The sequence below is a fragment of the Mirounga leonina genome, unplaced genomic scaffold (genome assembly GCF_011800145.1).
Source record: "Mirounga leonina isolate KUSES-001 unplaced genomic scaffold, KU_Mleo_1.0 Mir_53, whole genome shotgun sequence".
Taxonomy (NCBI): Eukaryota; Metazoa; Chordata; class Mammalia; order Carnivora; family Phocidae; genus Mirounga; species Mirounga leonina.
Window position 1 is genome coordinate 41,827,295 of NW_023270807.1, and position 15,975 is coordinate 41,843,269.

The window sequence follows — 15,975 nt, forward strand, 5'->3', positions numbered from 1 at the left end:
ACAGTCTCCCACGACAAATAATCACCAGGCCCCAAATGTAAATGGTGCCAACACTGAGATATCGTGCTCTATGCGGACAGCTAGAAATCTAAAGCACAAAAAATCAGCTTGCTGTTTGGGAGCTTAGTAGCCTACGAGAAGCCCAACTAATTCTTGTCTCTGGCCGTGTGTCTTGGACATATCACTGACATCTTCCATGTTTCCAACTGTGCTTAATAAAGGGACTCTGCAGGGTCAAACAGATGGGTTTTATTCCTCGGCCGGTCTGCCGGTGACAGATTCGGAGTGCCCCACCATGCTGCGATGCTGGCAGGCAAGTGTCTCGGTGAAACAAAAAGTTCACCAAAGCACAAGGCTGAGGGACACCGGTGTTTTGAGTGTTAGGAAATAAGGGGAGGTAAAACCCCGAGTATTTGGGGCAGAGAGGTATTAGGTGGTCTGCAGGCTCAGATGAACGCCAACAGGCTGGATGAGCAGCCAGTACAGTTTACATGCAGATGGTCCTCCTGACTGCAGAGTGGGAAAGGAGATCTGCCTGGCCCCGGCTCCCGCCCCAGCTCTGCCCGGAGCCGGTGACAACAGGCGAGGATCAAACCTTCTCTGAAATCAGCGGCTCACCCGTGCTCTGTAGGATTCCCTCTAGCTCTGTCCTTTTCCATTCATGGTCTCCTCTCCATCTGCTCTGGCTCACAGGGACTAAGATACTTCTGTAATGGGAGGCTGGCGAGGTCTATTGGTGGATAGGCAATAGTATTTGGTAAAGGAAATAAAGAACAAAAGGAACAAGTGCAGGTCTGCATACCCAGGAAAACCTTTAATTTGTTAATCATTCATTCAACACACATTTATTTACAGAGCATCTCTTCTGAATAAGGTATACAAAATTCTCTATTTTTCTTTCCAAAAATTTGTTTTCAGCAAAGCGAATGGGAAGTTTATAAGTCTATCTGCCTGGATGTATAGCAGTTAACATTCAGTTCCACCAACGGAGTCCCTCACTCCATCCCCCAAGGGACAGACGGGACTCCAGGAGTGAATATCCTCCCAGGAGCTGCTGACACACCACATATTTGAATATTCCTCTCTGTGGGAAACAGAGACATAACTTCTCTGCGACTACAACTTTCTTCGTGGCCTTGGTTCTTCAAAGATTTGAAGTGAACTCCTCTCTTAGAGACAATATGCCAACAAGTCAACTCACAACTTCCATGCAATGCTCTTATTCTGGAGCTCGGGTTCTTGTGTCTGTGATGACTGCCCACCATGCAGAACGCTGGCCTCAGGCCTGGAGAGCTGCCTGCCAGGGAGAGGGTGCCTTGGCTCCAACGGTTCCATCTTCAAAAAGGCCACCTGGAGAAGCAAAGAAAACCCACGATGCTTTACTTATACAACATGATGAAACGGCTAAATGCACAACAGATCATAATCAGGTAAATCCGGTCAACAAGGATGCAAGCTGATCTAAGAAAGAAAAATGACTCGTCGGGGCAGACGTTGCCATTTTACAGCAGGAGCCAATTACTCCTTTTTTAATGAACCATGTAGTAATTAACATGATTCACATGCCCTTTAAAGAAAAAAAATAAATAAAAGTTTTAATTGATACTCAGGTTGCACTGCCGTAAAGTGATCCAGTCCTCTTTTCCATGGGTTCCAACTACTGTTTCGGACCTTCCTTGAGCAGAATTTCGAGTCCTGAATATTCCCAGGCAAGTCCATTTCCTCACGGCTAGCCTCTCCTCAAGTCATGCCAATGATTTGCATCACACTCAATTATATCTATTGTGCTTGTCAGTAGCAACTGATCTTAAAACTTAGTGTGTAAAAAAATTCAGACAGGTCTACCTACAAATTGAATGAGGCCCAGATCAAATGCATCTATTTACCCAATAGTTTTAAACCACAGAGAAACAATAAAGCTAATCATAGAAGTTTAGAAAGTTTTAGTTCAGAGGTGATAATAAATTGGGAAGCGTGCCTGTATCAGGAAGAGAGCAGACTGCAGATTAGCGACAAAGATGGGGAAGTGTGGGAGGACTGGTAAGCTCATGCTTGGCCTTGTTGTGGGTGGGGGGACGGGGGACGGGAGAGTGAGCAACAGAAATAAATACATTCTACTCTTGGACAGTTGGTTCTTAAGTCCCCAAATGCAGTCAAAGGAGGCATGTATTTAATGATCCCTGTTAAGGGGAAAGGAAAAAGGAAGAGTCATGCAGGGCAGAAAGCATCTGCTTTATGTTGAGTAATTCAGAAGGATGTTACTCCTCATACAGTGCTGGTGAGAAAGGCACCTGCTGAGTTTCCTTATCAGCTTCCTGCTGAGTTTTCTATATCAGGTTCTGCAATGAGAACACCAAAGTTGAAGGAGCAGGCAAGGAAGAAAGGTTAAGATTCCTAAACAAAATGTAAACGCAGACAACAGATACAAACTTCAAAGGCTTACTGTGAAGATTAAATGGGATCATGGTTATGAAGATACGTGTGTTTCTCTTCTGTGCCTCTCGGCTGATATCAGAAGCCCATGCATCTACCAGACGAGAAGGGGCAGTTCAAGAGACAACAGTGGGGCCCCTGAGGGGATGGTCACAGAATTACAGGGGAAGGTCGTTCAGTCTGACTTCTGGCTCACTGTGGATAGTGTCTCCGTCAGGTGACCCTGACTCTGTAAGAACAGTTCATGGGGACCTTCCAAAGAAGACAATGCCACTGTTCATATTCAGAAACAGGGAAACCATGGATGAAAACCAGTTATCTCCTTTTTAATTTCGAAAATTGCTATGTCTTGGAGTATTCCAACCAGGAACCACTCAGAATAATGATAATACTGATAAATGTCATCATACAAGTGGTTAATAACTTTAGCTCTGGAATCACACAGGCCAGTGGTTCTCAACTTGGGGTGATTTTGCCTGCCAGGGGACATGTGGCAGTGTCTGTGGACATTTTTGGTTATCATAAATTGGGGAATGCTGTTGGCATCTAGGGGATAGAGCCAGGGGTGTTGCTAAACATGTTATGATGCACAGGACTGCCCCCCTCCGCCGCCCAAGAAAGAATTATCAGTCCTAAAATGTCAATAGTACTGATGCTGAAAAATACCCACGTTATAGACACGGGATCTTAAAACTAGATCTCAATTCGCCAGCCATGTGACCTTCAACAAACTTGTCAGCAGCCTCTCTCAGCCCTTCCTCATCTGCAAAATGGGAATTATTACAGAACCTACCCGACACTTGTAAAACACTTCATAGCATAGGAAGCCTCTTTGGAATGCTTTGGACTGAGCACAACCTGTGATTTACATAAAGCAAATGAAGAAACAGAAGCTCAGAAAAATTAAGTGACTTGCTCTGGAGACAGAGCTATTAAGTGGCAATCATGGACTGAGGAAGAAATTTTGATTCTTAATACATGCCTTTCCCACTAGAAGTTTTCAGATGAATGACGTAAACGGCAGAGGTTTGGGGACTTTTAATCTTCATTATTGCCTCAAATATCAAAGATTTATCTTCTTTTGCATGCCGGTGAACATGAACTTGGGATGGAACAGCTGCATAGAGACTGAGCTGATTAAATAATGCAAAATGGCGCCGCACCCCCCCCCCCCAAAAGAAGAAAAACTTTAAAATTTGACCTAATATGTCTTTTGTCATCTCTGGTTTTCATAGTTCTGCCTGCTAAGTACATAATGTATTTTGCAGGACTTAATAACAAGAAACTGCAATCATCCTTGGGAACAGGTACTATACAATGCATTTTAGCTTCTTTTTATTTAAAACACTGTGAGTTAATATATTTCAAATGCTGATTTTGTGTTCTCTAGCTTTTATCCATGACAGCAAAAACTGCTTTCCTTAACTGCCATTTATTTTGAGGATAATTTTGTTTCATCACACTGGGAAAACCCCTTGTATTTCATCTTTTTAGTTTTATTCTGGAAAGTAAAGCTACAGCTTACATTCTGGAACATATAGTTACAGAAGTATATATTATTATTACAAACAAGGTGAAGAGGGACTCTTTCCTGTTGGCTATAAGGTTTGAGTCTCCATATTCTGTGCACCTGAATTTGGACAGTTGGGAATAGGAAGAGGGAGAGGAAGTTAAGATGTCTAAAAATGTCTCTGCTTTGAGTCATCACCTAAAAACAATCTTCTTCAACCACAACAAACAGCACTAGGCTGATGTGATAGCTGACCAGATATTAAGTTTAAAATGCTTCAATACATTTACATAATATGTTAAAACACTTTTTAGTGTTCTTTTATGTTAGTTAACAAATTCGTATTACTAAATTCAATTCTTCAACATAGATTTGAACTTTCAATCAGTAAAAAAATATGCCGTCAAAGCAGGCTGCACAAGATAACATTAGCATTAAAAGAAAAGGTTATCAAAAAAAAAAAAAGAAAAGAAAAGGTTATCTAAGTGCTTCGGGGTGTGTTAATAAGACAGATAAAACTGGAAAATACTGGAAAATGTGAATTTCATAATAATTGTAAGCTTTAGAAAAGACTCTTTAGAATAAGCACAGCCATACCCGAATGTTCCTTTTAAAGGGTACTGTAGACTTAAAAAAATAAATATATAAAACCATGCATTCAATATGTACTTTTGTGTAGGTATGGCTCATGTTCAAAGTTAGGTTCTGAAATAGAATGCTTTAATGGCATGGAAAAAGAGAGTTTATACTCTATATTATACAACAGTTTCTAAAATCAAACCTCATTGACAAAATAAAAAAATATAAATGTAAATATAAAAATATCAGAAAATGACTCTTTCAAGCATCTGTCAAATCATAAAATGAAGCAATTTTTACTAACTCGCGAATACAGCATGGGTCCAGCCCATGCTGGTAATACCTGGCCTCCACTTTTCAAGTTGGACGGACAGTGTAAGGTATTCCTTCCTGTAGGCTGGCAGGCTGGCTTTATTCATTCAACTCATTGAGTCACTAAGTGTTGTCTAGGTGCCAGTGACTGTCCCAGTCCCAGAGTACACAGAGGAGGCGTCCTCTTAACGGTGCTAACATGTCAGCGGGGTAGACAGCCCAGGAATGAGATGATTCTAATAAGGTGGGATAAGTTTAAGATGGATGCCGAATGCCTGCCGGGAGAAAAAAACTCTTCTTGGGTTATGAAAGGAAGTACGATTTCTGAGGCAGTACCTTGAGAGAGGTCGTTCTTACTCTGATTATGAACACTGTGCTGACAGGGAGGCAAAAAGCTGGCCTAGAACAGCATGGCACTTTCTCCTCCTGAAGGGCGGTGGCTTGCTGAAGGATTAGCAAACAGTAGGGACGGAACAAAAGACCAGAGAAATAATACAGTGAGGAAGAAGAGCCTGTCCCTTACTTAGCTGTGGACCGAAACTCTAGACTAAGGGAACATCAGTGCAGCCTTCCAACTCCACACTGCACAAAAACTGTAAGAACTTTTAGAAAGTAGGAAAAGGGGTGCCTGGGTGGCTCAGGTCATGATCCCAGGGTCCTAGGATCGAGCCCCGCATCGGGCTCCCTGCTCAGCAGGAGGCCTGCTTCTCCCTCTCCCTCTCGCCCTGCTTGTGTTCCCTCTCTCGCTGTCTCTCTCTCTGTCAAATAAATAAATAAAATCTTAAAAAAAAAAAAAAAAAGAAAGTAGGAAAATGTAGTAAGATGGACATCTGGGAGTTACTTGAAACCTTGACCTTGTATTTTCTCTAAGCCATGGATGCACTATGATAACTTCCACATACATAAAAAGCCTGCCAATTTTCATCGACGTGGGACGCAGGTAAGCTAGGCATGGCTGTTTTGCAGTGGACATCTAGGTGGAAAGCCAGCAGTATGTCGAGCATCAGAAGAGAGGTTATGTGTGGGGGAGAGAGGAAGACTGATGCCCCTTCATCTCTAGATAGGGCTGCAAACGTGGGCTGATTACCGGATCTTGAGCCTATTCACCAAAGCAAGTAGGTTCCAGACATGAAATTCTCATCAGTTCTTCCAGAATAAGGGGACGGTGGCCAATACTGCTGGCATTGTCATGAACAAGGAGTTCGGACGCCATCACTGAAGCTTCCCATTCTAGAAAGCAAATCCAGGCACTGGGCTAATGATAGCAAACACATGGGGCCACCATTTAGACGGCAGGAGTCTTTAGGTGTCACATAAAAATATATGGCCTCAAGCACAACATGTATTTGTTAAAATAAATAATTCTGGGTGGGTGTTCAAATGCATGATATAAAACAGTGTCACCACAATAAACACACCACCGCTCAACGAATCAAAAGGTCTTTCGAGTTTCTAATTCCTGTGGAATATCTACTGCAGAGAAGGTGGCAGGAGGGAACCCACGGTGCAGGCGCAGCCGTGGACATGGGGTCGTGGAAACCCCACCGTGCCGGCCTTTGGCAACAGGCCTCAGACCACACAAGTTTAGTCAGAACCAGAGTTACCAGGGTGCTGAAACAGAGGAGTGTTTTCCTCCAGTATCGATTCATTCAAACATTTAGCAGCAAAACCACTTTAAAAGTCATCTCTTTCAAGGAAGCTATGCTCATTCTTATCTATCTTTCTTACTACTGACACGCATGAGTGTGAATAAGACAATATGGGATATCAGTACAATTAGAAATCCCGGGCGGGGACCTGAACCCACCTGCGAAACAAAATCCCCTTCTATAGCAGATGACTGCTTTCTGCCATCTATACAGACTTATTTCAGTCTGTTTAGATCTTATTTCAGGCTGCTTAGGTATTTTTAAATTCCTATTTTACTTGTAAATATTAATTGTTCTAAGAGAGATGCAAGCAAGCAAGAAACATGTCAGATAAAATGCTTTCTGACCCTACTGTCAAGGATGCGGGAGAGATTAGCTGGTGAAGCCAAGGCTGTGATTCCCACCAGTTAACAGTGGCAAAGTGTCATCAACATATTAAGTAGGCAGTAATGCGATACTGTAATGTGTGGTCCTGGGGCCAGACCTATTCAGGTGCGTGAGTGCAGAATGCTGCCAAGTAGGAAGAAGGCACAAGGTGATTTACCACATTTTTTAGGGAAAGGGCTAAGGAGGGTCATAGCTGCCTTTGTAAACGGTCCTGGACAATTTTATCTCATACCTGAACAGCTTACTTCTGTTGGCTGGCATTCAACATGTTCTCTACTGTAATTATTAAAACATTGAGAAACCAAAAAAATAAAATAAAATAAGAGAAATTGAGAGTTGTATTGCTCAATTTTTTGTTTCAATAACTGGTTAATGATTATATGAATTATAGACAAAATTAGAAAACACAGAAAAGCACAAAAAAAGGGAAAATAAAATTTGAACAGCAATAACTATTAACATTTTAGATCTCTCTAGACTTCCATTTTCTATGTGTAACTGGACATTTCTATATATGCTGTTTTGTAATATATAGCTTCTTTTAAGCCTAATAATGTATTGTGGTAAGCTTCCCATGACAATGATTGTTCTATGATATTTTTTAATGGCGGAATTAAATTCTGCTATGTATCTGTATCACTTAAGAAAAAGAAAAAGACAAATGCAAAACTAATTTCACCAGAAAGCAAATTTGAGGGTTTTCTTTTGGGGGGGAGGGGTGGTTAAAGGATGGTATTGACTGTTGGGCCCAGAGGGTATTTTAGCATAATCTAGCCCAGTGGTTCTCAAGGTACTGTCTCTGGTCCAGCTTCACTGGCATCACCTGGGAAGTTGGGAGGCAAGTTCTTGTGCCCCAATTCTAGACCTGCTGAATCAGAAACTCTAGGGATGGGGCCCAGCAATTGGTTTCCTAAGTCTTCCAGGTGATTCTAAGGTATGTTAGAGTTTGAGAGCTATTGGTCTCGTCCATCCATTTTATGCAGCCGAGCAAACTTAGAAAGAGTAACTGACTTATTTATAGTGACACGGCTAATAAGGACTCAAACACAAGTCTTCTAACTCCTAATCCAGCATCTTCATTTCCAGACCAGTGCAAAGTGAAGACTGGTCTAGGGGATTTAAAAATACATATAAAAACATTTTTTTCTTCTAGAAGACATTTTTTTTTCTAGAAGATTGTCAAACAAGGGAGAAAGAAACAATGTCCAATCCTATTTCCTGATATTGATAAAGGAGAGTGGGCCTAACACCTACAAAAGAAGAGCTGGATCCTTTTGGTTAGTTATCTGAAGACTAAAGGAGCCAAATATCTCAAACCAACCTACTCTGTAGTCTATTAAGAGTTAAGTGAATGATTTTGCCGGGGGGGGGGGGGGGGGGTCGGGTGGGAGAGACAGCTTCTGATATGCCCTAATGTGGTTTTATTTTCTAAATCTAGTTACCCCACATGGGTCTCTACCAAAACTATTTGGTTAGTTCAGGTAAAGAAAACTGTCCCAAATTTTGATTCAAAATAAGGCTACCAGGACAGCACGAAAAGCTGGCAAAGAAACAAAATCTCCCATACATTTCTGGGAAAATAGACAATTGTATGAGCATTCTAGAAAGTAGTTTAGCAATGTCTTTGAAAACTAAACATGTAATTATTATATGATCCAGCAATTGCAGTCCTGGACATTTAGACCAGAGAAACGAAAACTTCATGTGCACATAAAAACCTGTATGCAAGTGTTTATGGCAGCATTATTTTAATAGCCAAAAACTGGAATCAGCCCAGAGGTATGGTTAAACAAACTGTGGTACATCCATATTGTGGAATACTATAGAGCAATAACAAGTAGCAAATTACGGATACATGCAACTTGGAAGAATCTCCAGGGAACTATGCTGAGTTAAAAAAAGCCAACTTCAAAAGGTTATATACTATAGAACTTCATTTATACAATTTTTTTTTTTCTTTTTCACTATTTAACCCATCCTTCACCCCTACTCCCCTCTGGTAACCATCAGTTTGTTCTCTACAATTAAGAGTCTGTTTCTTGATTTGTCTCTATTTTTATCCCTTTGCTTGTTTGTTTCTTAAATTCCACATATGAGGGGTGACTGGGTGGCTCAGTCGTTAAGCGTCTGCCTTCGGCTCAGGTCATGATCCCAGGGTTCTGGGATCGAGCCCCACATCGGGCTCCCTGCTCAGTGGGAAGCCTGCTTCTCCCTCTCCCACTCCCCCTGCTTGTGTTCCCTCTCTCGCTATGTCTCTCTCTGTTAAATAAATAAATAAAATCTTAAAAAAAAAAAAATTCCACTTATGAGTAAAATCATATGGTATCTGCCTCTCTCTGACTTATTTCACTTAGCATTATATCTCCAGCACCATCCCTGTTGTTGCAAATGGCAAGATTTCATTCTTTTCTATGGATGAATAATATGCCATTGTATATAGATACCCCTTCTTCTTTATCCATTCATCAATCAACAGACACTTGGGCTGCTTCCATATCTTGGCTATTGTAAATATGCTGCTATAAACATAAGGGTGCATATATCCCTCTGAATTAGTGTCCTTGTATTCTTTGGGTAAATACCCAATAGTATGATTGCTGGATCATAAGGTAGTTCTATTTTTAACTTTTTGAGGAAATGCCACAGTGGCCGCATCAGTTTGCATTTCCACCAACAGTGCAAGAGGGTTCCCCTTTCTCCACATCCTCACCAACATCTGTTGTTTCTTGTGTTAATTTTAGCCATTCTGACAGGTGTTGAGGTGGTGTCTTATTGTTTTGATTTTGCAGTTTTGATTTGCATTTCCCTGATGACAGTGATGATGAGCATCTTTTCATGTGTCTGTTGGCCATCTGTGTGTCTGCTCTGGAGAAATGTTTGTTCATGTCTTCTGCCCATTTTTTAATTGAATTATTTGTTTTTTGGGTGTTGAATTTTAGAAGTTCTTTATATATTTTGGATACTAACCCTTTATCAGATATGTCATTTGCAAACATCTTCTCCCATTCTGTAGGTTGCCTTTTAGTTTTGTTGTTTATTTCCTTCCCTGTGCAGAAGCTTTTTATTTTGATGTAGTCCCAGTAGTTTACTTTTGCTTTTGTTTCCCTTGCCTCAAGAGACCTATCTGGAAAGAAGTTGTTATGGCTGATGTCAAAGAAGCTACTCCCTATGTTCTCTTCTAGGATTTCTTTGGTTTCAGGTCGCACATTTAGGTCTTTAATCCATTCTGAATTTATTTTTGTGTATAGTGTAAGAAAGTGGTCCAGTTTCATTCTTTTGCATGTTGCTGTCCAGTTTTCCCAATATCATTTGTTGAAGAGATTTTCTTCCCATTGGATATTCTTTCCTGCTTTGTTAAAGATTAACTGACCATATACTTGTGGGTTTATTTTCTGGATTTTCTATTGTGTTCCAATGTATGTAACATTTTGAAATGAGAAAATTTTACAAATAGAGGATAGGGTAGCGGTTGCCAGGGGCTAGGGGTGGCGGAGAGGGGAGAGATGTGGGATTATAACAGGGCAATAGGATAGATCCTGGTTGAAATGTTAATGGAACTGCTCAGTGTCTTGACTGTAGTGGTAGAAACAAAACATACATAGGTGATAAAATTGTATGAAATGAAATACATGTGTACACACATACACAAAGGAGTAAAATAAAACCCGGGAAATGTGAGTAAGATGGGAGGGACTGTACCATGTCAGTACCCTGCTTGTGACACCGTGCAATGTTTCTGTACAATGTTTCCACTGGAGAAAACTGGGCAAAGTGCACAAGTGCACAGGCAATCTTTGACATTATTTCTTATAACTACAAGTGAATCTACAACTATTTCAGTAAAAATTTCAACCACAACAAAAAATGCTACAATTCTTGGCAAATGACCTTGTCTAAAGCTTACTTCAATCCAGTTACCCCTACATGTAGCTTTCAGATGCATTATTAAAAATCTTGCCCACACTGATGTTCTGGTCAATATATCACTGAGATCCCATCTTCCTCCGTGGAATGACCCGAGTAAGGCAGTAAGTTAATTTTGGAATGAGTCCTAAAGCAGATCGCTATAGTGAGACAGAACACCATTACATTTAATGTGGTTGGGCTGACAGCCTGGCATTAAACGCTTAGTTACACACAATAGCACCTTAAATCTTAGGTTGTATATGAACTACTTATTCTAAATAGTCCACTAAGCGCATTCTTTTTTGCTTTTTTTATTGCGCTAGAGTAAATAATGAAGAAAGATTCTGGCATGTTTTTAGACTCAAAATGTCATAGCAGATTTTCCACACACATAATAAGCACGCAATAAATATTTTTTTCAGACAGAATACATTAGACTTAAATTCTAATTTTACTCCTAAAAGTAATTATTACCTTAAAAAAAAGTAATATTACCTTACAAAAGATTTGGAGAAACAGGAAAAAAGAAAAAAACATATACTATAATAATCTAACATAATTATCACCTGGGTGGTTCAGTTGGTTGAGTGTCTGACTCCTGATTTCGGCTCAGGTCATGATCTCAGGGTTGTGGGCCTGAACCCCACATTGGCCTCTGCACTCAGCGGGGAGTCTGCTTGAGGATTCTCTCTCTCTCTCTCCCTCTACCCTGATTTTGTTTCTCTCTCTCAAATAAATAAATCTTAAAAAAAAAATTGTCACTTGGATCTACTTCTACATAGTTTTAAGATGTATTTTTTATATCTATGATCATATGTGTATATTTTTGATATTATAAACATTTTTACATGTTGCTTAGGTCTTTACTCTTATTTTAGTAGCTGCAAAATACTTCATCTGAACTTAATCCATTATAAACTTAAATTGTTCCCAAGTTTATTAAGATCATAATCAACAATTAAATAATCATTTTTATGTTTATAGATTTTTTTTCCATATTTTAGAATATTCCCTTAGGATTGAGTCTCAGAAATGGGATTACTAGATTGAAAAGTATAAATATTATTATAATTTGATGCATATTTTTTCCAATGAGCTGTACCAACTGGCAATGTCATCACTATTAGGTCTTTATTTTTTAATCGGCACTTAATAAAACAAATGACATCTCAATGCTTTTTGAATGTATTTAATTGCTATGAGTTTAAACATTCTCCCAAATGTTTAATAATTTGTTTTTCTTGTGAACTGGTTAACTGAATTCACATCTTTTTTTCTTTACCTACCAATACGGGGTTTAATTTCTTTTTTTATTAGTTTGTAAAAGTTCCTTAGTAAATGTTCCTTAGTAAATGTTAATATGTTTTTTATGCAGTGAAAAAATTAAGCGCCAGGCAGTCTCATCTCACTAAATCCTACAAAATCCACTTGAATTAAATATCTAATTTAATTGTCCCCAAATTATAAAAGAGGAACCAAGATTCAGAGAAGGTAAATAACTTTTCTCACTACTTTAAGCAAGGAACAAGACTGGGTTTGCAATCAGGTCTTTGTTTCTGAGCCTAGTATTCATTCCATCATAAAAGCTCCCTTCTACCTAATTATGGTTAAGAGATAATTGCTATAGTAACTTCAGTTGAAGAAAGAATCCATAATATTCCAATTTTAAGCCAGATTTAGTAGCAGTTAAAATGATGCAGGCACTCTATTTCTTAAGAAGAAAGTAGATTACTTCTTTTGGATTAGACATCAGTAGGAGAAAGAAGAGCTAGAATGCAGATTAAAGCCCTTCTTGTAAAGAGAAAATAATTCTTTGATTAGAAGAGAAAGCTTCTGGGCGCCTGGGTGGCTCAGTCGTTAAGCGTCTGCCTTCGGCTCAGGTCATGATCCCAGGGTCCTGGGATCGAGCCCCGCGTCAGGCTCCCTGCTCGGCGGGAAGCCTGCTTCTCCCTCTCCCACTCCCCCTGCTTGTGTTCCCTCTCTTGCTGTGTCTCTCTCTGTCAAATAAATAAATAAAATCTTAAAAAAAAAAAAAAAAGAAGAGAAAGCTTCTGGCAAATGAAGAGAGCCAACAGGACAGATGAGAAATTGGCACAAAATCTCAGAAAGGAATTTTTGTCTGTAAGTTTAAAAAGCAGGATGAGTTATACTGGCATCGTTTAGGCAGTTTAGTAAAGAAGATTATGACTTGGAATCATCAAATAACAGTTAAGGACTGGCAAGAAAGGGATCAAACTGTAACCAGATGCTTATTTTCTTTGGCCATTTACTACTTAGGCATTACTTTGAAAATATAATATTTAAGGACACATAAATCTTTAAAAAGGAAAACATGGTAATATATCCATTTTTAAATAAACAGCATTTATTTCTTAAGCCTGTTATTTGGAGTTACTAGAAATAAACAGGGATCATAAAACTGTTAATTAATCTATTTATTTTAAAGGGCAGATAGAGAATGGCTTATGAGGATTTTATAACTACAAAATGAAACAGAAGTAAACTCTCACACTGACAGAGGGGAACACACTGAAGAGGACAATGCTATGTGATGTTTTACTTCGAGCTCCGCCTTTTTTTCACTCTATGCCCCAAGGAAAATAAAGAGGGGCTCTTTTACACGGAACTGCTTATGGGGCTTCTCCAAGTCAAGAACAGCCTAGGGTCTGGGACTAGAAAAGGGCATGTAGTAATCAAGGTTCAGAGTCGTAAGTTTTATACCCACCATCTAAGCTCCAGGAGAAGCCAGAAGATCAGAGGGATACTAGGAAGGTGCAGAAAGGTGAACTCTAATTGATATGGAAAGACTGGAAAGTTAGAGATAGAGTATAATAAACAGAGAAATATAAAAACAGATTAAAACAGATTAGCATGAGAAGGCAGCACTCCGTGCACAGTTGGAAGCTGCAGGAGAGCAAAGATCCAGACTCTGGACTAAGGGAAAGCCGAGACTAAACCTGCACCCCCCCTACCCCGCCCCCACCCTCTGAGCTGAATGACCACTGAGAGCCCCAGCTCCCTCTGATTCTGACCTCTGATGGCTGTAGGGATAAGTGATAAAGAATGTAAATGGCCTGGAAGGCCCTGAACAGATGAGTCCCTCAATAAATGAATAGAGCTTATTATTATTATTACTATACCTAAATGTTTCGTGTATTTTAAATATTGCTACAGATGCATCTTCTGTCTGCTGTTCATAAATGCATCTATGTTTCTTTAATTATTTTTAAAGAAAGAAGTACAAATGGTTGATTATATATATAAAATATCCAAGGTTTAACTAAGGCTTTTTTTATTTGTTTACACTACCCTAAGTAACAATAACATGTACCAGTGACAGTTACCAAAATTGCAGATACTGAAGAAAACACTGCAAACCTACTGTGTTTGTAAATAAAGAACGTAGATGGCTTAGTGCAAAATATCACCTGCTATGTGAAAAATAACCCCAAGCCTAGAGGCCACTGATAGGATTGTGTAGGGGTTCTTTGGAGGTGTATAATGGGTAGCACTCATAGGGGAGTAACCCAGGGATAACAAGCATATCCTTCGCTATGGACATAATCTACTTAAAAATTCAGCACTGAATCCAGGATGACAGACTATACTATGAGTCTTTAATACATGAAATTATTTGGATGAATTTACAACAATCAGGCCCTTACCAAATATATCCAAACTGTATCATAATATTAACTAGAAAGAAGAGTCTGACTGATTATTCAAGATATTCTGTAAAACGGTGGGAATGAATAGGTGGATATAAACACAACCTATTACCACTCAATCATTAGTGTATTACAATGTGGACTGGACCATTCTGGCTACTGGGGCATCAAATACTTGGAAATGACCAAAGTTCAACTATATTTTGTTGGGAAATACCAGTATCCTTTAAAATCAGCTAAGTGCCATAAAATGCTGGCCTTTAACTCATTATGAGACTGGATTTTGGCATCTCTCCACAAAAATCCAACTTCTGTGAGTTGGCATCACCAATTAACTGAAGAATGTGCCTACTTCAATGCAAGTCAGGGCAGACACAACATATACCTGAAAGAGATAGCCTGGTTTAGGAGAAAGAACATACGTATTTTCCAGAGACAACATGGTCAAGGCTACTCAGTCTTTGTGCCTTAGTTTCTTCATCTATAAGAAGGGGTCTCCCTCTTCCTCTGTTGGTCAAAGATTGCACCAGACACTGCAATGTTTGTGACTGGCCCCGAACAGGCAATCTCTTCTCCACACTCCTGTCTGGGAAAGCTTAGTCAAAAGCTTTCCTCCATGTGCCTAAGAGGTCTGAAATTCATGACTGGTAAGCTACAAAATGGAACATCAAGTATCTAGGGTTATTTCACAGTGAAATGAGAAAAAATTTTTGCAGGATTAGAGTTTTAAGAGGAGAAATGGAAACATAAGTTTTGATCTGATGAGAGTAAAAACTATAAATTGTCCAAGTCAACCGTGAGAAAAAAAATACATTATGTTTCGATGGGGAGTGAAGCAAATTTTGAAACTCACATATTGTTTTGGGTGTCTTTAACACACCTAGATTGCTAAAAGGCTGTGAGCATAAATAAGTATTCCACTGGGTGTGCTGTGCTCTCAGAACTATTCCACTCAGCATAGGCTTTAAACACTTTTGACAAATGTTTTCTATTTTCCATTGATTTAGGGGTAAAAAATGTCTTTGAAAAGAAACAATGTTTTTTAAAAATTTCCCTGAAATTTCTTTCCCTGAGAGGTCTTCATCTTTCTAAGCTGTGAGAAATAAGTGGGCCCATATGGCAGTCCCTCAGTAAGGATATCTGGGCGACCAAGACCCAGTATGAGATAAGTGTGTACAATCCCATTCCTTTTTTCAAAAACCCTAGGTTCATAACATTAGTATGATGTTAATAAACAAATAGGGAGAGAAAAATGTTTGGGGTAGGTTGGATCAGTGGGATACTGATGTTGTTCTGAAAAACCTATAAAGAAACCCAGCAGGATACGGCTCCTCACTCAAGTCCAGTGATCCCTAGCAACTATCCCTCCCTGTTCAAACTTCTGCCAGTTAACCCATGACACCAGCTATCTGCAGGATACCTAAGTGTTTTTTGTTTTTAACTTAAGAAAAATTTCCAATATTAACATTCTCTAGCAAAGAGGATAGTCTAACAAATTCATAAACATTACTCAGAAACAATAATTACCAAC

At 39.4% G+C, this 15,975-nt stretch overlaps 1 protein-coding gene across 2 annotated transcripts in view; it reads right to left on the bottom strand.

Annotated features, from left to right (window-relative positions):
* Positions 1 to 800: 800 nt before the first annotated feature.
* UBE3D (ubiquitin protein ligase E3D) overlaps positions 801 to 15,975 on the bottom strand; it is a 155,516-nt gene continuing 140,341 nt past the window's right edge. For both annotated transcript variants that reach the window (XM_034991087.1, XM_034991088.1), the window contains one exon: positions 801 to 1,350. In XM_034991087.1, the coding sequence (XP_034846978.1) occupies positions 1,198 to 1,350 (153 nt within the window). In that variant the 3' untranslated portion in view covers positions 801 to 1,197. The remainder of the gene's footprint in view (positions 1,351 to 15,975) is intronic.